We start from the raw sequence: 24,508 nt of genomic DNA on the forward strand, positions 1-24,508 counted from the left end.
TCTTTCCAGGTGAAATATGTTTTCACCTGGCGGAACCATCCTGCCCAGAGCCCTGGCACAGGGCTGCCTCCTCCTAAATTTCAATAATTCGACACGGAAGGCTGCAAAACTCGACGGAAAAGTGCAATAAAACCCCATTCTCTTTTCTCCCCTTCCTATTTTTCCCTCTCCTTTGTTTTTTTTTCCCCTCCCCTCCCAGATGACGGCCGCGGCCCAGCAGCCCAGCAAGGCGCAGCCCGTCCATCTCGCCACGCCGGCGGCGGCAGCCAACGCACCGGTACCTGCCGCGGCCGGCAACCCCCAGGCGCAGCTGGAGGCCGACAAGCGAGCTGTCTACAGGTGATGCGAGCTAACCGCAGTGTGCATCAGCTCCTTAATTAATTAGCTCATTAATAAATGCATTAATTTGTTAATGCATGAGTTCTTCTAATGCATTATTAACGCGCCGATTCGGTGATGCATCGATTAATGCATTGGTTAATGCATGGATTCGCTGATGCATTCGTTACTATAATGCGTTGTTAATCCACTATTATGCATTAATTAACACACAGGAATGGGGGGGGATTAGCAATTAGCTCCTTTTTCACAATAATAACTACCGATAATAGCGCATAGTGGTGGAGCTCCTTCAAGGACCTGGTTTTGCCCCACCCCAACGCCCCAAAATCTTCACCACCTGGAAAACCCAAAGTAGCCTTTTTTTATTTGGCAAAACCCTGCGGTTTTGGGCCAGAAAAGCACCCGGGAGGAGACGAGTTACGCGTTAACCTGAATGATGCGGTTGATGCATCCGTACGGAGTGCGGGCAGCAGCGGGCGCGGGATGGATGAGCCCCTCCAGTCCCCTTTTTTTGGTCACTTTGGAGTTAATAATATAATATTCATATAATATAATATAATATATATAATACAATATAATATTGTAAGATATGCAGTAATGTTATCATAGAATTGTAATAAGTAACATTACAATTATGTAAATAGAAAGATAAGTAACGTGCAATTATATAAGTGATATGTCATTATTTACAATATTATAGTGTACACAGTAATGATGTAACAGTAATGTATAATAATATGTTATAATTAGGATTAATGTTTAAGGTTAAGTATTAACCCCTCATTAACGGCTGGGGCCGTGGGGGCTTCTGAACCAAAACATTGCAGCTCGGAAGTGAAGGAATGAAAATATTTCGACTCCAGATATTAAAGTATTACGATGCCGAAAGGCCCGGGAAGGTGGATGAAGGCGCGGAACAAAGGCACCGGTTTCCCGGGAAAACGCCAAGGATTGGATGAAACGGCTCTCAAGATCCATGACGGGAATTTCTCCAGCGATGGAAATCATTTTCTCAAGGCAAAAAGAGGTCACAGAATAACAGAATGACAGCATGGTCAGGGTTGGAAGGGACCTCTGTGGGTCACCCCGTCCAACCCCCTGCCCAAGCACGGTCACCCAGAGCAGGCTGCACAGCACCATGTCCAGGCGGGTCTGGAATATCTCCAGAGAAGGAGACTCCATAACCTCCCTGGGCAGCCTGGGCCAGGGCTCCGTCACCCTCAGAGGGAAGAAGTTCTTCCTTATCTTCAGCTGGAACTTCCTCTGCTTCCGTTTGTGCCCATTGCCGCCTGTCCTGTCGCTGGGCACCCCTGAACAGAGTCTGGCCGCGTCCTCCTGACACCCACCCTGAAGATATTTATCAGCATTTCTAAGGTCCCCTCTCCGCCTTCTCTTCTCCAGGCTGAACAAGCCCTGCTCCCTCAGCCCCTCCTCATCCTCGTAGCTCTCTGCTGGACTCTCTCCAGGAGCTCCTCATCTTTCTTGAACTGGGGAGCCCAGAACTGGACACAGGACTCCAGATGGGGCCTCACCAGGGCATTGTAGAGGGGGAGGAGAACCTCCCTCGACCTGCTGGCCACACTCCTCTTGATGCACCCCAGGATCCCATTGGCCTTCTTGGCACCCAGGGCACGCTGCTGGCTCATGGTCACCCGGTTGTCCCCCAGCACTCCCAGTCCCTCTCCGCAGAGCTGCTCTCCAGCAGGTCCGCCCCAGCCTGTACTGGTGCCTGGGGTTGTTCCTCCCCAGGTGCAGGACCCTGCCCTTGCCCTTGTTGAACCTCATCAGGTTCCTCTCTAGTCAACTCTCCAGCCTGTTCAGGTCACGCTGGATGGCAGCACAGCCTGCCGGTGTATCCACCACTCCTCCCAGCTTTGTGTCATAAATTCAAGGTCAATTCAAGGAAAAAAAAGTTATAATATAAAATATAATAATAAATTCAAGGTCAATTCAAGGGGGAAAAAAAAGAAACTCCTGGCCTTTTCTTTGCGCTCCTGTGAGGATTTTTGCAGCGTTCGCGGGACACCGAAAGCCGAAAAACCCTTTGGAGATTTTACAGTCTTTATCTGAAGGTCAAAAAAATTCCAAAAATTCCTTTTTGGAGGGATTTCCCACGTAGAAAAGCGGGGAAAAAAAAATATTGGCTGGTCCCACGCACGGACTCGGTTGCCCAAACCCGGATGCTTATTTTTAGTTATCAGCCAAAACTACCCAAGTACGGATTTTTATCTCTAAAAAGACACCCATGAGCCTTTTTCTGCTGCGTGCAAAATCTGAATATTCCCCTATAGAGCATTTGATGTGGATTGTGCGCATGGCATCAGCTCTCAAATGCGCGCCGGGGTGTTTTTTAGCACCCTCCACCCAAAACGCTGGATTTCTGTGAATTTTCCATAACTGCACCATGGCAGAAAGCATCGACTCTGAGCGTCGCTCGACCACCCTGCAGGGAAATCGCCGGGAAAATGTGATGGGAAATATCAAGAAACCGCTGGACGAGTCGCCCCGCCGGGGTTCCGCTCCCGTTTCCCCACGCATCCTGGTTACCCATCCTGGTTATCCATCTGTCAACCCCCCAGATTTCATGGCAAGGATGGGCTCCAGCTCCCCGTTTTCATGCCACGACTTCTGCCTGCAAATCCCCATGATAGCCATTCCCTTCCCCTGCCCGTCGTGGCCACAGAAAGGCTGAAAATGGAGAAAACTGCATTTTTTTTTTTTTTTTGCATGGAAAAAGGAGAAAAAAATGGGAACAGTTCAGGACAGAGCTTGTGGCAGGAACCCAGTTTTCGCGGCTCCTCGACACTGTGCTCAGCTGGGGGCCTTGGTCCTCTCCCTTAACCCGTCCCTGGGGGTTTTGCACCTCCTCCTTGTTCTGTTTGATTATTTTATTTTATTTTATTTTATTTTATTTTATTTTATTTTATTTTATTTTATTTTATTTTATTTTATTTTATTTTGTTTTATTTTATTTTATTTTAATTTAATTTAATTTAATTTAATTTAATTTAATTTAATTTTATTTTATTTTATTTTATTTTATTTTATTTTATTTTATTTTATGTTGTTTTGGGGGTTTGTTTTATTATTTATTTTGTTTTACTTTACTGTATTTTATTTTTGTTTATTTTGGATTAGATTTTATTTTATTTTATTTTATTTATTTTTTTATTGTATTGTATCTTATTTTATTGTATTTTATTATATTTTAAAATTTATTTTACTTTATTTTATTTCTTTCCAACTGAAAAGCAAACTGCCCTCCCCCCAGCCATGTGCCTCCCCCTCCTCCGTGCTGCCAGCACTCCAAGACTCACGGGGGTCAACGACAGCACTGCCCCAGCTATTAATACTGAGCAGTGCGGGGTGATGCTGGTAACGGTCTGAACTCCCCCTTGGCGCACGCAGCCCCTCAAAGCAAAGGGGCTACAAATTGCTGAGGGGCTGCAATCCCCCCCCAAACCACCCTCCCCCCCACTTAGGGTAATTCCGTGCCTTTGCTCCCAACTGACGGAATGGCTCTGGAAGTGGCAGCAGCCGCCTGCCGCTGAGCCGCCAGTTCCCAAGTCCCCATAATTCCATCCGCCGCCTGGAATTTGCCTTTCATATCCCTCGGCTGAGCCCCAGCGGGGCCACCGAAATTATGAAATTATTTCCCCCCCACATTGTTCTCTGCTCTGGCCTCGGCAAACCCTGCATTAAACCGGGATCAGGACAGATTAAACGATAATATGCTGCGGTATTAGCGGCTGCAAATGAAGACTTAGCCGAGGGGTTTAACCCCTTTGCCTGACTCCGGCTCGGAAAAGGCCGTTGGGAAGTGATTCAGAATCGACTTGTGGACCATCTTTCGGAGAGAAAATGGTGGAGCAAACCCCGTTGTGCTGGGATGACTGGGGTGCTGGGGGAGACCATTCCAGGAGCAGCTTTTCGCATTTCTCCCCTGAAAGACTCCATAAATATTTTCTTTTTTTTTTTATATATTTTTATTTTAATTTACACAGCAGGAGACACTCATTGAGGGTTGTGCTAACTCGTGGTCTTCATCCCCTTCTTCTCCACGTGCTGTGGTGCTGTACGTATATTTGCATTTCATATTGCACCGATTTAGCATCGTCCTTAGAGCAAATTGTGGATTTGCAAGAAGAACTGCAAATCTCTGTTTTCTGAGAGTCATCTCATGGTAAGAAGGAAGTGAGATCTGACCCACCTTTTATTCTGCGTGTGGATATGGAAGTGCTTGACCAAGGTGCAAAGAGACCTCTTGGTGGAGGAGCAACTTGGAGGAAGGCTGGTCCAAAGGATGCTGTGGGCACATAGAAATCCCATCCCCATCCAGCGCCGCCAACTGAGAGAGACATTTCCAGATAAAATATTGCCATCGATGAGCGAGTGCTGATGTCCATCCCTGGAATGCAAAGCCACGAGGACAGCAGATGGCTCCAAGACAACCACCCCAAAGCCGAACCTTTTTGCCAGTGGCAAATATCTTGAAATATCTTGAAATATCTTGAAATATCTTGAAATACCTTGTGGTGCAATGATGGACAGCACCAAGACGTTGGGAGAAGCCATTGCCTGGTGGAGAAGATGGTGAATTTTGCAATTTCTAATCTTTTTTTTCTGTTGTTGGAAGAGGTCTCGAGGGCGCACTTCCAGCACTGGCTTGGGAGTGAGGTTTGCACCACGGGGCTCTTGCAAACTGGGAGGGACTGGATGGATGGTGTGGGGTAAAAACGGACAGGCGACCTAAACCAGTGGGCATTATGAGAGGTCTCCTTTGTCTTCTGCAGGCATCCACTGTTCCCGCTGCTGACTCTACTCTTTGAGAAGTGCGAGCAGGCGACACAGGGTTCCGAGTGCATCACCTCGGCCAGCTTCGACGTCGACATCGAGAACTTTGTCCACCAGCAGGAGCAGGAGCACAAGCCCTTCTTCAGTGATGACCCTGAGCTGGACAACCTGGTAGAGGCGGCAGGGGCTTGGCAGATGGTTTTTAGAGGGTGGGGAGAAGGTAGGGGGTGAGGAGCAAATTATGAAGATCTACTATCTTGGGCAATGTCTTGGGGCTCTGTTTGTAGTGTTGGCCATCTTGACAGTGTTCTATGTAGACCTTCTAAGACCTTCTCCAGGACCTTCTCTGAGACCATCCCCTGTGAGAACAACCCCCTGCCCAATTTTTGGCTAGCTTTCCCACGGAAATGCCATGAGGTCAACCCGTTTCCTGGGAACAGCCAAGACTGATAGCTGGTTTGTGCCCCCAAACTTGCAATCTCTGCGGGAATTACTGCTCTTTGGTGCATCATCAGTAGCATCTGCCTTCTTGTCTGGCACCATCTCGTTTCAAGTGTGATGGCCAGCTCTTGTGCTAGAAACAAGGCAAAATAAGAGCTTTTTCAAGAAAGGTTGATGCATATCAATGGTTTGGGACACTCTGGACTGTTTTTGGTGGCTTCCCTGTCGTAGCAACCTGAATTTCCTACTATACCCTTTGCTGCTGGAAAGCACCTCAGAAGACTCTGCTTGGAATGGAGCTTTTCTCTTGCAGGGACCTCAGGAAACACCCCCGGATCCCATTAGTTTGTCCAGGAAGCCTCCACATGTGGTCTCCGTGGCAAGCGAGTGGGTGGACAGGTCCACAGCACCACCCTGGTGCACCTTCCCAGTGCTCTGCAAGCAGATTTTTAAGGTCAGAAGAGGCAATCTTGCCCATCTCTTGATGATGCAAAGAGCAAAACACCTTCCTCGGGGGTAGGTGTGTCCCCTAGGACATGTCACGGAGTGATTTCCATCCCAGAAAAGAAGCAAAATCAGGCAATTCACAGGCAGCTTTTTCCAAATATTGCAGATACTGAGGTGAGCTTGTCCGATGGCCTGTCACGAAGTGAAGAAGGACGAGCAATGCTCATCCAAGTGTAAAAACTGCCACTTTCCTGAAAGAAGCAAGGAACAGTTTCAAGATGGATTAAAATCCTCCATCTTTTGCCCCACTTCAGCTCGTGCCGGACAGTTTTGCAGCATCCCTAGATCAAGAGTGGCTTAGCGGTCTGCGGAAAACCCTCCGAAAAAATCACAGGCTGTGCCGAGCCGTGTTTGCGGGTCACTAAACCCGTTTCAGAACATCTGATAACCAAGAAGAGAAATGGCTCTGGGATGAGCAAAAGGAAAAAAGCAATGTTTTGGGTTCTTTCAGTTTTGGGACTGAGCATGCATCAAATATTGAGGGGCATGAAAAACCCCCATCGCTTTAAATTAAATAAAAATTTGTGCAGTTATCTAGCAAGAGGAGGGAGATGGAGCCAGCTGAAGCTAAAAAAAAAAAAATCTAAAATTTTTGGAAGAGGAAAACCTGTTCCTACACCTATCGAGGTGAAGCATCTCCAGTGAATGGTCAGTGTAGATCTGTCCACAGAAGCTATTTTCACCCTTTTTTTCGTTGCTTCTTCCAAAAAGCACCAAACCAGTCCAGTTTTTTTGGGGCCATGAGTGTCCGGTTTGGGAGCCGCTCTTGCTGCCAAGGCAAAATTTGGCCACAGAGAGATGCATTGGTCCCATGGATGCCCTCGCACCATTATATTCATATATATATATGTATTTTTCCCCTATGTCTAGGACATATCTGTGTGTATGTATTCTCATCTAATGCCCAAAATGTCTCCAGAAGCCGTCCGAACCGCTTGGTGTGGTTGGCCTCCATCAAGACAAGAAGAGATGGTTAACATGATGCTGAAGATGGAACGTTCCTGTTGGTGGGCAGCGCCAGCTGGAGGGAATTTTTGATGAAAATGTCTTTGCCGTGCTCAAAACTCCACATTTCCACCTGTTTCTGAGCTGACCCTTTTTCCCTCTTTGCATCATCCTTTGGTTTCGGTTGTTTTTGGGGTGGTTTTTTTTTTTAATCTTCACCAATTCCCCGGAAATCGGCGATGGCAAAGCGGGATGAAAAGGCCAGCGGCATTAGCGATCATTAGAATAAGAGTCATGTATTCCTCGCCGCCGAGATGCACATAATTAGAAATTAGAAAAAGGTCAGATCTCACCATTATCAACTCAATCAGCTGCCGAGCGCCACACAGTCAATTAATTCAGCATCTGTATTTTTTACAACCCCGCGCACGTACGCCGTCGGACTGTAACTCTTTATCCGGACAGATATACGACGCAGCGGAGCAGGGCCATAAAATGAGACCCTAAGCAAATGAGCTGAGATAATTGAGAGATTTATTTTTTTCTACATATATGTGTCAGGTCTTCTTGCCTTTGCCCTTGAATATTGACTTTCATGGCCGTTGAGCCCTGGGAGGATGCGGAGAGCCAGGGCGCGACGCCTCCACCTTGAGCTTTGCCCGCGCCAACTGCGGAGGAGGAAAAATAAAGGCAAAGAAAAGTGAAAAAAGGCAAAGAAAAAAAAAGAAAAAAGAAAGGATTTTCCAAAAGAATGGATTTTCCCAGCCACAACCATCATCCTGCTTGTTCACCAAGCAAAAATTCACTTTCTCTGTCGCGGGGACGCCGCCGGAGTTGGGCCCTGGATTTTTCGGGATGTTTCCCAGCTGCGTCGACTCGCAGTTTGTAAAGATGACCACTAAAATTTGCAAGTTAAAAACACCCTTTGAAATGCAAAGACGCTTTTGTTACATAAAACCGGATTTACTGCCCCGGAGTGAATAGCTGAAATTTTATATATATTATGCAAGATTTCAAACAGCGGCTGTAAAACGTCAGGTTCCGGCTCGGCGAGAGGAATGTTTTATGTGTAAATTTTTTAACGTTTATGGGGTGCGTTTTAACGAGGCCCAGGCTTTGCACCCGGCCACAGCTCACCACGGAGCTGCAGCCCCATAATCTCGTTAGAAGAAGTGGCCTCCGGAGAAAAACTGAACACTTTTTGACATCCAGGGCTTCGGCTTAGAATTTTTTGGGGGCGTGGGGAGCAATTCCCACGAAGGCGACGGTAATTTTCTGTGAACCGTTGCCTCCTGAGATTTTAGAGGTGTGGTTGACAGGGAGCAAAAAGAAATGTGGAGGTGCGGAGGGATGGGGTCCGGGATGGGTTTTGGGCGAGAATATTGATTTATTTGGCTTTTTTTGTGGGGTGTTGAGAAAGGAAATGCATATAATTCTGCCTCAGGGATCTGTTCCAGGTTAGATTTTGGGTGAGAATATTGATTTTTTGGTGTTTTGTTTTTTTTTTTTCCAATGCTTTGAGGAAAAAATTGATTTTGACTTTGCTGTTGTGTCCCCTTGTGTAGATGGTGAAGGCGATCCAGGTGCTGCGCATCCACCTCCTGGAGCTGGAGAAGGTCAACGAGTTGTGCAAGGACTTTTGCAACCGCTACATCACCTGCCTCAAAACCAAGATGCACAGTGACAACCTACTCAGGAACGACCTGGGGGGGCCCTACTCCCCCAACCCCTCCTCCATCAGCCTCCATCCCCAGGTAACGCCTTAAAAATCGCCCGTGATCACCATCGTTGTGTGTTGGCCAACGGGCGAGTTGGGCCAACAAGGTTTGACGTTTGCTCTACAAATCTTGTGGCCTCCCGGAAATTCATCAAAGCCCATCCCCAAATGAGGCAAATAATTAGAAATAACCCACGTCTTGCTTATATGGTGCAATAAATGATAGCACGGTGATTTTTTTACCTTATTTTAAATGTTTTTCCCACGGTTTTGGCAGCGTTGCTACCCTGGCATTTGAGTCTCTGGAGAACGGAGAGATGAGGAGTTCTCCTAAATTCTTAGCGATGAAAGGCGCGGGGAAGGAATTGCGGAAGTCATGCAAGGGCATGGGAAAACGGACAAGAAATTTGCATTTTTTTCATGAAAAAATAGTGCTTGTTGGTGGGAGGGACAGAAACACCATGATTTTCTCCACCACTTCCTCTCTCCCCGTTCTTGCCTTCGTTTCAAAGCCACTCAACAGATTTTTAGGTCTCGGATAACCCTTTCTGTCTTTGCTGCTCCTTTTTTGCCCCGGGACATCTTACAGTTCTCCCTTGGCATCATCAACATTCGCACCCTGACCTTTTTTTTTTGCGTAATTTGGGTTTTAGCTGGGAGAAGGAAACGTTTGGTGCCTCAAGCACAGTGGCAAAGTGCAAGGAGATGCGCAGGAATTGCGGAAATATCAACTGAAATGGCCAAACCAAGCTGCACCTAGGTGGCTTTTGGGGAAAAATAAGAGATTTTAACTTAGTATTTGGGAAAAAAAAGTTGTCCATGGGTTGGGGTTTTCACGTGTTTTTGCAGTGCAGGGAATAGATGTTGTCTGGCTGCATCCCAAAGAACTTCCTTGATGCCATGTCATGTGTCCCTTGGGTACCTCTCTCCTTCAGATCCTGGATTTTTGGGGAGGAAAATGAAATTTGGGGTTGCACAGTCCCACCAGAAATGACTGCAGTCAGCTCAGAATAAACCAGGGCGTTCCCAGGCCGCTCTTGGAGCTCTCCCGCAACAGGAGGCAGGCGGGGGGGGCTTTTTTAGGGCTTCTCAGGGCACTTTTAAGGTGATGGAAAGGAAAAAAAATGTGATTTTAGCAGCTCAGCTCCAAGTGCTGCAGAGTTTGGAGCTCCCAACATGACACTTACGCTTTTCTTCCTCCACTGCGGGGAGGGAAAAGCCCCCCCAAAAAGTTTTATTTCTTATTTTGGGTTTCCTGAAAGCACCAAACCACTTCATCACTGATCTAAAAAAAACCCGGCCTGTCTCTATTTTCTAATAATCTCTAGAAATGGACTTATTATCCCTTTGCTGCTTTATGGTCGCGTTCCTTACGATCAAAATTAGCAAGACACTTGCATAAAAGAGAACAATAATTGCTCAACGAGCATCTCGTTTGTAATTTATTAGTTTCTATTATTGTGCGTCGCCATGGCAACCGCTCGCATCCCGGGTGATGAGAGAGATGTTAGATAGGAGCCGACGAAGCTCCCGGTCCCAGCAAATGGAGATGCACGTTTTTTATCAGTAATTTTCATGAAAATAATAAGTGAGGGAGTTAATGAGATGGAAAGCCGTCCTGTGGCTATTGTGATTTCCCCCCCCCTTTCCCTTCTTTTTTTTTTTTTTTTTTAAGTGTTGATCTAATTAGAATGCATCGGTCAGGAAAAGTAATGAGGATTTAGTGCTTCACAAAGAGGTGGGGATCGTATCAGAAAATTAGCACAAGTCTTTGGAAAATAATCAGGCCCGTGGAGAGGTAGCAAGCGCCTCTGATTCCTGCAGACCCGGAGCTGCCGATGTTTCCCTTCCGGGCAGGACTCAAAAGTTGAGAAATCCAAGTGAGGATTTGGAGGCAGCTGCTGAGTAAATGGGAACGCACCCAGCAAAGACCCAACTGGAGGGGAAATGCTCAACCACTGAGGAGTTTTCAGCAGGCAACGGGAGCTGAAATATTCACGTTGATATACCAGAAGGAGCCACTGTCTCTTCTGGTCATTGGATGAGGATGACGTGCCGGTGACGATACAACGGCAAATTTTTTCTAATTATCCAACCAAGCAACGCCAAGTGCCTGAGTGCTTCGACTCATTGAATATACTTGAGTTTGCGTGAAGAAGGTGTAAAAAAGAGCAGAAATATCCATCAGTTGAGTTTGAAGGGCTGGGGATGCTTCAGAGAGCTGAAGAATCACAGGACCCATGTTTAAAAAATGGCAACTGGGATGATTTTTCTAATTATCATCCTACTAATGCCATGCTGAGGGCAAGTATAACAGCTAAGGGGCCACTAAGTTGGGAATTTACAAAAAAAATCTAAATAATGGCAATACGATTAATATCAACGAACGAGTTTTCTCAGAAAACAGGTTTTCTCAGGGTGGAGGAGGGGCACCGATCATTTTGTGAGGAGATGCACACAGGTTGGTCATGAAAGCAAAATATATTCATTCTTTGCAAAGATTTTTGCCACGGGACAGCTTATTAAAAAAATTATGGATATGCAATAACGAGATTGTCAACCAAAACTGAGAAAACCACGGCCGGAGGTGTCAAAATGCCATCACGGGAGAATTGCGGTTGGATTTCCCTGACATTTCCAAAACGATGGCCCTTGGCATGGTGTTAGCTGAGTTTTCTAAGATGAAAAATGCAAGAATTTCTGGAAATGCAAAAATGCCTGGAGGCGGTGGAAAGATGCAAGAGTGCCCAAACAGGTGTGCTGACTGTTGCTGAAGTCTTCTCATGTTGTCAACTCCTGGCGTTGACCAAATTTGGGTGAAAAGTCGGGGTTTTTCCCTATGTGGTGAGCCCTCCTTGAACCTTCATTATCTTACAGACATTTTTCTACCCTGTTTTCTCCATTGCTTTCTCACTTTGTGCTTTGCTTTGTTTTGTGGAGGAATTTTGGCCTTTTTGACCTGCAAATCCACTAAGCAGTTCTCCTTCTTCAATTCTTCTTGGTTGTTTTTCACTTGGCTTCGCTCCTCTCCCTTGAGTCCTCACTGGACCCTTTTTAACTCCCTCCTTTCATTTAATGGATGTTTTCTGAGTTTTTCAGACAAGGATAGGAGAAGGGAGGTGCTTGTTGCATGGCAGGGGAAAAAAAAAGCCAATTGAACCCAACACTTAGAGCTCAACACTCCTTCGACATCAAAGTAGCCCTCACTGCTCTCCAGTTGACTTCACTAACAAGAAAAAACGCACCACAAAGCCAGTTATACTGGCAGCCACAGTACTGCCAGGGACATTTAAACTGGATTAAATCTTGCAGTTCTCAGCTGTCGACCCAGCAGGGCGAGGGAGGTTCTCCTCTCCCTCTACTCTGCCCTGGTGATGCCCCATCTGCAGTACTGCATCCAGTGCTGGGCTCCCCAGTTCAAGAAAGATGAGGAGCTGCTGGAGAGAGTCCAGCGGAGGGCTACGAGGATGATGAGGGGACTGGAGCATCTCTCCTACGAGGAGAGGCTGAGGGAGCTGGGCTTGTTCAGCCTGGAGAAGAGAAGGCGGAGAGGGGACCTTAGAAATGCTTCTAAATATCTGCAGGGTGGGGGTCAGGAGGACGGGGCCAGACTCTTTCCAGTGGTGCCCAGCGACAGGACAAGGGGCAACGGGCACAAACTGAAGCAGAGGAAGTTCTGGCTGAACAGGAGGAAGAACTTCTTCCCTCTGAGGGTGATGGAGCCCTGGAACAGGCTGCCCAGGGAGGCTGTGGAGTCTCCTTCTCTGGAGATATTCCAGACCTGTCTGGGCAAGGTCCTGTGCAGCCTGCTGTGGGTGACCCTGCTTCAGCAGGGGGTTGGATGAGACAACCCACAGAGGTCCCTTCCAACCCTGAACATTCTGTGTGTTTCTGTGATTCCATGATTTTGAGTTTGGCAAGCTCCTTCTCGGCAAACTCATTGGTTTCTTTTTTCTCCATCTAATCCCAATTTTCCCCAGCTTTACTCGAGTGCAAATAAATTTCAGAAAGATAAGATGAGACAGAAATTTTTATGCGTGTGTGCCACCTGAAAATAAATTGCTGCATCATAAAGCACAAGGGGAATGACTTCAGCTCCAGTAGCGCTGAATTTTAGCACTTCTTTGTACTTGGGAACTTGGTCTTTGACACTTGCCTTATTGTAAGAAAGGTTTTGGTTTTTTTTGTACAATGCAATATGGACCAGATCTCTTTCTTCATCAAAGTGACTTTTAATTTGGAGAAATCAGGTTTGCGGTAGAGCCGCGGAAGGTCAGTGCCGAGATGTGGATCTGCAGAGACACCTAGTGATGCTGTCGTTACACTCAAGGTTCAAAACTGCCAGAAGCATTTCACAGAATCCCAGAATGTTCGGGGTTGGCAGGGACCTCTGTGGGTCACCCAGTCCAACCCCCTGCCCAAGCAGGGTCACCCAGAGCAGGCTGCACAGCACCGTGTCCAGGCGGGGCTGGAATATCTCCAGAGAAGGAGACTCCACAGCCTCCCTGGGCAGCCTGGGCCAGGGCTCCGTGACCCTCAGAGGGAAGAAGTTCTTCCTCCTGTTCAGCTGGAGCTTCCTCTGCTTCCGTTTGTGCCCGTTGCCCCTTGTCCTGTCGCTGGGCACCCCTGGAAAGAGTCTGGCCCCGTCCTGCCGACCCCCACCCTGCAGATATTTATGGGCATTTCTAAGGTCCCCTCTCAGCCTTCTCTTCTCCAGGCTGAACAAGCCCAGCTCCCTCAGCCTCTCCTTGTAGGAGAGATGCTCCAGTCCCCTCATCATCCTCATAGCCCTGCGCTGGACTCTCTCCGGTAGCTCCTCATCTTTCTTGAACTGGGGAGCCCAGAACTGGACACAGCCCAGAACTGGACGCAGTGCTACAGATGGGGCCTCAATATTTCCACTTCTTTGAGCCCTAAAATATAAAATATTTTCCACTGCAGCCAAATCACAAGCGTGATACACTTTGGCTGGCATTTGCGATCCGAGGTAATCAGTATGCAAAATGTATTTTTAAAGTCTTCTTGGAGATATCTGTATTTATTTTAAGGCAGAGCCTCTACTTCCATTGGGTACCCTGGGTTTCACAGTGACGCTGCAGAAATGCCATGAATTTCTTGCATAGCTTTTCCTAATAATTACCAATATTCTGCCTTTTTGGGCATCACTGAGCTGCTCTTTTGGGTCAGTTCTCCTCTATCTACGCCACCCAAAAAATGCATTTTTTGCCTTCATAAAATGCTGTTAAAAATGGCTTTGACCAGTATATCTGGAAAAGGCAGTTTCTGCTTCCCACTTCCCGATGTTCCAAATTATTTCTTCCCAGTGCACTTCCAGAAATGGTCTTCTGGGGTGCCCTTCTTTTGGAGGAATGGTGGAAAAACAAGGCCTGAGAGGAACGCTGGAGGTCTTCAGGCTGATCCCAGTCTCTGGTTGCCCCTGGCCATATCTGACTGCTTTTTGAGATTCTCCAAGGACCACGTTTGGCTTTAGATGAATATTTCCACCCTGTTTGTTGGCTGGATGGGTAGCAAATGCCAAGTCCAAGTAAAAGCAACTGATTTTTGCTTTCTGAGATGCTGAGAAAACCTAATTCTTCAAACCCAAAAGGCTGGAGATGGAAAAGGGATATTTAAAAAAAAAAAGTACAAGTATTTTACGGTCATACTTGAATTTTTTAAATCAGTTTCGCTATGAAAAAAATGTTGGGGAGGGCGAAGCAAAAATTCACAGCAAGTGCTGCAAAATTTCCAGAGGAACAAGATCCAGAGGAACAAGATCCAGAGGAACAAGATCCAGAGCATCAATGGAGAGGACAGAAATAACACGTGGCCGAGGCGGCCGTTGCAGCGGTTTGGGCTCGGCATCGCGGGAGGGGAAAATGCAGGAAGGGAATTTAATAGGGCGTTGGCTTGAGGTGGATGCAGGTGGACCGCCAAAGGATGCACCCACATCACCTCTTGATGTAAAATTAATTAATTTGTGCATTCAAATTGCCATCTCTGCGGTTTTACTGCAAGGAAAAGGGGAGCTACGGCTTCTTCCAGCCTGACTGCGTTTGCGTGATCATGTTTTCCGGCGTCGCCGCATGTCGCTCGTCCAGAGACATCCTCTTGCCTTAGACCAAGAAATAAGTTCGTGGAAGAAATGCACCAAAATGAAAGGAAATTGAATAAAAAAGTGAAAAAAATCCCCTTTGTTGGCATTTTGTTCAACAGCCGAGAGCCAGCCGGACGCCAGGGAAGTGCTGCAGAATGGGAAAACGAGTAGAAAAGGGGGAAAAGCATTTTTATTACAAGAAATGAGCGCAGCTTGATTTCCATTACAGGCAAATTAGAGATATGTAGTGATCTTGGGCTTCTTTTGAAATGATAATTCGCTAAATATTACTGGCGTAACGCACGAAAACCCTGCACATCTGGGAGGCTGCGGTAGATCGCCCCGAATTCCCCCGCATCATCGATCGCGACGTCCTTCCCTTCCCAAAATGTTGTGTGAAATATCCAAATAATCATTGAATTTAGGCTTTTTCCAGTTGCCGCTTGCATGCATGAGCTCCTCCGGAGCTGGGGCTGACAAGATTACAACTTTTGGCTAAAAAAATGGACAATTTGCAAAAAGCTGGCTTCAAGCTGCAAGGAACGCTGTAAAATTTGGTTAGATTATTATCCATTTCCTTATTCTACTGCTAAAATTTGGTTAGATTATTTTAATTTGATTATTATACTGCTAAAATTTGGTTAGATTATTATTCATTTCCTTATTCTACTGCTAAAATTTGGTTAGATTATTTTAATTTGATTATTCTACTGCTAAAATTTGGTTAGATTATTATTCATTTCATTATTCTACTGCTGTTCTGGCAAGGGGCAGCCGTGGTGCTTGCCCCAGCTTTCAGCAAATGCTGCATCGTCCAGTTCCAGTCAAAGCACCGAAAAAAATACAGAAATTTATAGAAAGAAGAAGATTGAAGAAATTCCTGCTTCTCTATCATGCCCTTTCTTTTCTCTCCTTTCTCCTTACGGGAAATAGCGGCTGCGCGAAGAAGATGAATTTGGGGAAGACGCTAAGTGGGAGATTTGCAAAGTGTAAATCCGTATTTTTCCATCTTTTTTTTTGCAATTGCAGCAAACTGAAGAATCCATTTTTCTAAAATTTTCCCCCTTGAACCACCTAGAGAAAAAAAAAAAAAAGGCCTTTGGCGTGTTAAAATTCAGGGTTTTCATATGGTTTTTTTTCCGCAGGAGATGCTGCAGAGCTCACCCGCGGCGCTGCCGCCCGCCTCCAACCCGCCGCCGGGCATCGTGGTGCCGGCGGCCGCACTACCGCCGGGCAACTTGGCCATGAGCACCGGCAGCGGCTCCCCTGCCGTGCCAGGTAGGGAGCAGGGGGATGCTGCTGGGAGAGGTGGGAATTTGGGGGTCTGGTACCCCCCCGAGCCTTTCTTTCCATAGGTGGGGCCTTGTACCAGCCCGTGACAATGGTGACGTCGCAGGGCCAGGTCCTCGCCCAAGCCATCGCCCCCAGTGCCCTGCAGATCCCCAACACCCAGGTAAGACCTTCCCACCTCAAACTTCCGTTTTACGCGGCATTTTGCACCGCCGCGGCGAGGAAAAAACCCCGGTTTCTCCATAGATTCAACCCTTGGAGTCTCTTAAATTTTTAATTAGCAAGAAACGTTGATTAAATCCATCTGCCGGGTGCCTTTGGGGTACCTAATGAATTATAGCAATGATCTAAAAAGTATAGCAATGCTTATATGATTGCTGTATTACACAATATTTTAATATGTGATATATAAAATATATGCTATATACTACTATGAAATATAAAATATACTATACTATACTATATATAATATGTACTATATAATATACAGTAATATTATACTGTATAATATCTGTATAATATATACTGTATAATATCTCATATACTATATACACTGTATATATAATATACTGTATATATTGTATAGTGTATAGATATACTATATATATACTGCATAATATCTCATATCATATGCTATACTATATAATAGTATAATACTATACAATATATATACTGTATATATTAGTATTATATAATACTGTATATTATATAGTATATTATAATAGTATATATGTACTTATATAATACTAATAGATAGTATTATATACCATATATATACTATAACTAATATATATACTGTGTATTATATTAGTATTGTATAAGTATAGTATATTTATACTATATACACTATATATAGTATATGTATAGTGTATATATATTAGTATTATATAAGTATAGTATATAAAATATTATATAATACTGTATATTATATTGTATTATAGTATTATATTATATAGTATAGCATATGATATGAGATATTACATTACATTACATCAATCATATTCTATCATATGACATTACATTACATTATATCATGTCATGCCATGTCATATCAAGTCATTAGTTTATATTACATTACGTGAATTATATCTATTATTGCTATTATATGACGGAACTGGGACCGATGGCAATGGCAGCTCTCGTGGGAAAAGCTGATTTTTTTCCTTGCTTTCTGGATTTTCGGGTATTTTTTAGCCATTTGCTCTGGTTTTATTCATTTTTCTGTCCCACGTGGGGTTTCCCTGCGTGGCTGCGTTCTTGCAGTGAGCTGACGATATTTGGGGTGATAATGGATTTAGAAGGACGCCTTGCTGTCCCTGTCGGCTGTGTTGCCCGTGATCGATCTCTTCCAAACTCCCATTCCTCAGGAATTTGGGCAAAAAATGATTGATTTCTGCTACGGGGGCAGATCAGCCAAAAATCCCCCCCAGTGCAAATTTTTTTCTGAAATGCCCCAATTTCGTTGCAGGAGCCTCTTAAAACGATAAATAAACGGCGTTTTGGAAATGGGTGGCACCTCGCTGGCAGGTTATATTGCCCGGTGCAATGCTTATTAAAATTTCTTTCTTTAATATTTCGCCGGCGCGGGCTGAAATCTCGCAGCGAAACCCTCCTCGGCAGGAAAAAACACGCGCGCGGGGAATATCGGGGCAGGGAGAGAGCCCTGGACAAGCACCTCCAGATGCTCTCCCCGCGCCGCCGGTGTGATTTATTCAGCCAGAGCCCAGGGGGATCACAGGGACCTGCTGGCCTGATGTTTAATTCATCCAGGAGACGTGTTTTGATGAAGAGCTTGGGGGAATAAGAAAAAAAATCCCTGTTTGACTGAAGCGCTGAGATTTCAGTTGGGTTCCCGCAACCTCATTAAAACTTCTCGTGCAGCAAAATGTTCATTTTTTATTTTTTGGGGGGGGAAAACCAGATTTTTGCTCAGTGGGAATGTTTCTCCTCGTGGTGGGGATCAGCTGGGTGAGGAACGCAGGCTGGCAAGTGGCAGGGATTTAACCTCAGATTTAGAAAGTTGTGTTTTTTTTGGTTTTTTTTGGTGTTTTTTCAAGGTAAAAGTGTTTTCTCCCTTAATGGCGCGTTGAAAACGGCCAATGGCATCAGCACCACGGTCACCAACTGCACCGGTGCCATCGTGGGGAGAAAAAACCCATCACCCTTTTCCAAACATTGGCAAAAAAATGGAGATACTACGTAGAGATCCTGGGGGAAAATGGGGATTTAATGCAAATTTTGGGGGGAAGAAATGGGGTCTGGATGCTCCCTGCGGGTGCCTGGTTTTGGCACTCGCTCCACTCCCATTTTGTGTTGGTTTCGCTCATTTTTTGGCTTGGTTTTGCTCCATTTTAGGGTTGTCCATCACTGTTTTCAGCCAACTTTCTCCCCGTTGTTCTCCCCTGGCAGGTGAACCTGGATCTCACCTCCCTCCTCGACAGTGAGGACAAGAAGTCCAAGAACAAGCGAGGTGTCCTGCCCAAACACGCCACCAACATCATGCGCTCATGGCTCTTCCAGCATCTCATGGTGAGCACCGCAGCTGCCAAAACGCCCTGCAAAAGCGGGAAAAAAAGGCAAAAAAACCCCAAAATGAACAAATTGAGGTGGGGGTTGGTCTGAATTTATATTCAGAGGCACCAAGTGGCTTTGGTTTTGTTTTGGGAGTATCTTGGGGATGACCCTTTTCACTGCAGGCGGCAAAAATACTCCCTCAACGTGTGAAGAAGCAAACGAAACCAGAGGAGGACTTCCACAAATTACTGCGGATGGGCGATGGAGCGGATTTTTTACAGTTGACAGCTCCAAAATACCATTTTCCAGCAAGCCGGGGTGTGGAAGCTGCCCCACAGCAATCAGCTGAAATGTGGAACTGCAAAATCACCCCATTTTGGGGAATGGAGATGTAGGTAGATGGAGGAAGCTCAGAGGATGCAACCAAGATATTTGCATGCAAGGAGACCGCTCTCCCATCAGCAGTGCTGGAAGAAGGGCATAAAACTAAAAATTTTTCCTTTTTCCTGCATAATTTGGCCAAGAAATCAGTCAGAAGCTGGTTGCGAAGAGTCGCATGAGGGTCTCCAGGAAGGTGGGTGGACCCCAAGGTAGCAGCAAGATGGAAGATAACAGCTCCAAGGAGCAGCTCGGGGTCAAACATGACCCAGGACATGGAGCAGCATCTGGTTGGGAATTTTCCAGCCTAATTTTAATGACAAATTTTGGATTTATTGCATTGAGGACAAGAGCATCGCTGTGTTGGGCTGCTGTCCCAGGCTGCATCGTGCATCTCCCATGCTCTTGGAGGGCTGGGCTGCAGATTCGCAAGCGGAAAAAGGATTTAGAAGACCAGAAACTGAGGAGCAATTTTCTGCCATGTGCCAGGAAGAACTCCCACGGTTTGAAATTTCCAAAACCGGATCGAAAAACTGAAAGAAATTGTTCTTCTGCTGGATGGTTGGACCTTTCCTCTCAGCCTTGTCCTCATGGTCAGAAGATGCTTGGGACTCCCCGTAAGATGTCTCCATCTAGCATCATAAATGATGTGGTTTTTAACCTAAAAGCATTGATGCTCATCTTTTTACTGGGTTTGGGAGTTCCGTAGCACCAGCAGGAAGGAGGAATCCTGGAAATAACATTCCAAAAATGGATACTTATACCAAAAAAGAGCCATTTTTAATCATTTTTGCATCCCTGAGGCCCGGTGGAATGGGGGTCTCCTGCATGCCATGACTTTAGGTGGCTTAGTCAAGGAAATCATGCTATTTTGGGGGCAGACAGCTGGAAAACACGTCACGTGAGTCAATGCTGGCGCTGGCTTGGGGCTCCGCAAAATGCCATGTGGGGCTGGTTTGATAATAATTTCATTTTTGGGGTCGGGAAGGAGGATTTCAGCACGGTTGAGAGGGAGTTGCTGAAGCTTTGAGCGCTGGTAGCCTCCTCCCGCAGATGTTTCGGAGTGTTTTATTGATGCGTGGTGGGTGACAGGAGGTTTCGAAGCCCAAATCCCACCTTTAGCAACAACCGTTATTAGAAAATCGCTAATACTAAAAAAATAATAACATTTTCCTTCAAGGCAAAGCCCCTTAGGTGGAAAGCCTTGGAAGAGCTCTAAGGACACTGGGGAAACTGTGATGCTGTCGGATGCCGCCCTTAAGCCTTGCATCTTGCAAACGCAAGAAGCCACCAAACTCGGAGTAGGAAAATGAAAAAAAATGGAGCTTTTTCATGTTTTTTTTTCACTGGGGGATGTCACTTTGCTGCCCCATGTCTTTTTGTTTTTTTTTTCCAGCACCCCTACCCCACGGAGGACGAGAAGAGGCAAATCGCCGCCCAAACCAACCTGACCCTTTTGCAAGTCAACAACTGGTGAGCGCGCTGGTGGCCCGCGTGGTCATCTTGCTGGCTTCAGGCATTTTTTTCACGCTGTTTTGGTGCTCTGTAATGCTCTTCTGGGGGGTAGATTGGGCGGGCAGGGATGGTTTCTGGGAGAAGGGCTCACGGGCGTTTTAATTGGCGGCATTCGTTGGCGGTGTCTCAGCGCCCTCTCCTGGCAAACCTGAGGTGTAGCAGCCTCCAACTCACAGCTGGAAAAATTAATGCAGTGGTGTAACACGCCATAGAGAAATAAAATAGCATGAAAAATCCAGCTTTTTGGACCCCGCAGCCACTTGCGGAAGGATTTGATATTGCAGCTCCTTGAATTGTTACAATGTCTGTTGTTTTAACTCAAAATTGGTGTAATTATTGACTCGGACGGTCTCTCTTCGGAAGGTTCATAAATGCCCGGCGGCGCATCCTGCAGCCAATGCTCGACGCCAGCAACCCGGACCCAGCCCCCAAAGCCAAGAAAATCAAATCTCAGCACCGGCCGACCCAGCGGTTCTGGCCCAACTCCATCGCCGCTGGTGTCCTGCAGCAGCAGGGTGGCAATTCGGGGACAAATCCTGACGGTAAGGACAAACGCTGGCGGCTCCTGCCTTTCCTGAATGGGGTGCCCATGCATTAAATTATGGACTTAATTGATTAATTAAGGATTTCTAGAGCCCTTTATCACCCTGTGGGGAAAAAACATGTTGAAGAGGTGGCTCGTGCAAGAAGGTCCTTCCAGTTGGTCATCACAAGGGCACTGGCAGTGGGGCGCTGCCATCTCCTCGTCACAGGAACAGACCGCAAGGATCACCCACTGTGGGGCATCATGTGGGACATTTCCTGAGGTGGTGGGGAGGGGATAAATGGGGAGATGGGGAGAGGAGAGGAGACAAAATGAAAAAACAACGATGCAAAGATCGAGATAAGATGAGAAGACAGATGAGACAAGATGGGAAGAGAGAAGACTGGAGAGAGTCCAGCGGAGGGCTACGAGGAGGAGGAGGGGACTGGAGCATCTCTCCTACGAGGAGAGGCTGAGGGAGCTGGGCTTGTTCAGCCTGGAGAAGAGAAGGCTGCGAGGGGACCTTAGAAATGCCTCTAAGTATCTGCAGGGTGGGGGTCAGGAGGACGGGGCCAGACTCTTTCCAGGGGTGCCCAGCGACAGACAAGGGGCAACGGGCACAAACGGAAGCAGAGGAAGTTCCAGCTGAACATGAGGAAGAACTTCTTCCCTCTGAGGGTGATGGAGCCCTGGCCCAGGCTGCCCAGGGAGGCTGTGGAGTCTCCTCCTCTGGAGATATTCCAGACCTGCCTGGACATGGTCCAGTGCAGCCTGCTCTGGGTGACCCTGCTTGGGCAGGGGGTTGGACCAGATGGTCCACAGGGGTCCCTTCCAACCTCGACCATTCTCTGATTCTGTGAAGATGAAGAGATGCTGAAAATTACAAGAAGAGTAGAGAAGATGAGATGAGAAGAGAGGTGAGACAAGATGGGAAGAGACATGAGCAGACAACAGATGATGAAAATGAAGAGGAATAGAGAAGACGAAGATAAAGCGAAGAGAGCAGAGAAGAGCATGGACCATGCAAGATGAGAAGAGAGAAGATGAAGAGAAGGGAAGGTGGAAATCAAGAGAAGATGAAGAGACGATCTGCCCAACCAATCTGGGCATCTACCAGCTCAAAAGTCAAGGTTTCTTATTATTTAATGAAGATACATTAGCTAAAAGAAAGTAAGAATTAAGGGTTGGACCTTGGGCGGTGGCTGGGGCAGGTGAGATACCCTATAGGGTGCTCTGTCTGGGTACAGCTTTTCGCTTGGGTTACTCTTAGCTTACGCATTTTTTTTGTCCTTTTTGTCTTAGCTGGGGAGTCCTTATTTATATTTTTTTGTTTTTTTTTTTAAATTTCAGGCTCGCTCAGCATGGACAACCTGCAACCCCTCTCGTCCGCCACGGCCACCATGGCCATGCAGCAGGCCATGCTGGCGGCCCACGATGACTCCCTCGACGGCACTGAGGAAGAGGAGGAGGACGAGGAGGACGAGGACGAGATGGAGGAGGAGGAAGAAGAGGAGGAAGAGCTGGAGGAAGAGCCTGGTGGCCTCCCGGCAGCGCCCGGCGCAGACCTCGGCTTGGACCACAGTGACTCGCTGGAATAGCTCCTCCTGCGCCCTCCCCAAAGCACCGGAAACAAAATTCCCCCCCAAAACGCCAAAAAAAAAAAATATGGCGAGGACAAAAGTAAAATCAGTGAAGAAAAAAGCAAATTGGAGGCGCTGGCAGATGCCCCGGCTGCCTGCGGGAGCGCGGGGACCGCCACGTCGGCACGTGGGAGCGAAGGACACATGTTTACAAGGCACATATTGTGGCCAGATTATTTTTTTTTTTCAGCTTTTATTCTTATTTTCCCCCCTTTCCCCTTCATTTTCAGTAAGAAAAAGCCTTTTTTAGGGGAAGCTGTTTTCCCCCAGGCTACGCTCAGATGCTGCTGGGTGACAGTGGGAGTTCAACCGTGGGCCACCGCGCCCGTCGCTTGGATTTCTCGGCGAAAGAAAAAAACAGACCGACCCCAGGACTGGTGCTTTTTGGGGTTTTCCCCCCAAAAAGATGATTCGCAGGCATAAATATCACCGCACAGGGGGGAAGAAAAACCCACATCGGCGAGTGCAAATTCAGCTTCAGGTCGGATCTGAGGAGGGTTTGGTGCTCTTCACCCACCGGGTTGCCCAAACTTCCCGGTTTCGGCCCCGCTGCTGTGGCCGTTCGGTGACTCTGGACGCAGCTTTCTGGAAAGGGGAAGGAATTCCCCCAAATCCTTTAATTTATGTGCTAAAAACCTGTCGAATCTGGAAAAAAATAACCCCCACCCCACCCTCGTCCTGAAGGGTTGAGACTGGACGCAGGGTTGGGGCAAAGGCTGCCGGGAGCGAGACTTTCCCGGGGTGTTTTGGCACCGAGTTGGGAAAAAATGGGGAAAAAAAAGAGTTTTAAAAAATGCAGATTTTTACCCCGAATTGAACGGCAATTCGCCCGAGCGGAAGGAAATTCAGTGTCGTTGGTGGGAAGATGATTTGCCCCCAGTGTTGTCCACCCACGGGGGGAAAACGGTGGGGTTCTACCCGAAAACCAGCCGCGGGGGAGGGCGGCTTTGCAAAACCAACAAATTTTGGTTTTTCTTTTCCTAAACTCCGGCGAAAGGGCGAATTCCGCCTCAAAGCGCGGCGCAGGGGGAAGCGCAGAAGCGAACCCGGGTGACGCGGAGCGGAAAAATAATAATAAAAGGGATTTTCTTCTGCAGGTTCCTCTTGTAAATGCAGGTTTCTGTACGAAGAATTATTTTCCTTTTTCTTTGCGGCTTTTTGCCGGCTTTGTCCTCATTTTTTTTTTGGCTCTTGAAGAGTTGAGAAGAGAAAAAAATAGCAGCTGGGGGTAAAAAATAACCACGAGTGATGCAATGGGCAGAAAAGCCTATTTTTCGATACCGCTCTGGCGTGAATGTAATCTGTAATTTCATAAAGGATTCATTGTAATTTGGTATTAATTCATGGCCGTTTATTATAAAGTGCTACGAGGTGAGGCTTTGCGGCTGTATTTTATTGGTGGCTTCTTCCTGCCAGCGGAGAAGCCCCAAAATGGGGGAACAACACCCCCAGAATGGGCAAAACTGCCCTCAAATAGGCGAATCGCCCCCCAAAATGGGGGAATTGACCCAAAGCCGCAGCGGGGTGACGCGGCGTGAGCAGGGTTTCTGCTTCTAAAAGTGATGCTCCCCCCAAAAAATAGGTGATGCTCCCCCAAAAATAAGTGTTGGTCCCCCAAAAATGAGCTCCGACGTGGGCTGAACCCACAATGAATGATGCGTTGCCAACGTGACACCCCCAAAATGGCGCACCCACCCCTAAGTGATGCTCACCCAAAAATGAGTTAAATTCTCCAAAAATGTGTGATTCTTCCGCAAAATAAGTGATGCTCGCTCCAGAATGAGTCACAGGCTCCAAAAAATGAG

The 24,508-nt window shown here is 46.8% G+C and overlaps 1 protein-coding gene across 1 annotated transcript in view; it reads left to right on the forward strand.

Annotated features, from left to right (window-relative positions):
* The window catches only part of PKNOX2 (PBX/knotted 1 homeobox 2), an 89,225-nt gene extending 65,188 nt beyond the window's left edge, over positions 1-24,037 (forward strand). The window contains exons 5-13 of the mRNA XM_075442567.1: positions 200-339; positions 5,136-5,307; positions 8,595-8,783; positions 15,989-16,121; positions 16,199-16,296; positions 18,543-18,662; positions 20,422-20,498; positions 20,904-21,082; positions 22,414-24,037. Of these exons, the coding sequence (XP_075298682.1) occupies positions 200-339; positions 5,136-5,307; positions 8,595-8,783; positions 15,989-16,121; positions 16,199-16,296; positions 18,543-18,662; positions 20,422-20,498; positions 20,904-21,082; positions 22,414-22,661 (1,356 nt within the window). The 3' untranslated portion in view covers positions 22,662-24,037. The remainder of the gene's footprint in view (positions 1-199; positions 340-5,135; positions 5,308-8,594; positions 8,784-15,988; positions 16,122-16,198; positions 16,297-18,542; positions 18,663-20,421; positions 20,499-20,903; positions 21,083-22,413) is intronic.
* The last annotated feature ends 471 nt before the right edge of the window (positions 24,038-24,508 follow it).

Source organism: Opisthocomus hoazin, chromosome 24 (genome assembly GCF_030867145.1).
Source record: "Opisthocomus hoazin isolate bOpiHoa1 chromosome 24, bOpiHoa1.hap1, whole genome shotgun sequence".
NCBI classification, from domain to species: Eukaryota; Metazoa; Chordata; class Aves; order Opisthocomiformes; family Opisthocomidae; genus Opisthocomus; species Opisthocomus hoazin.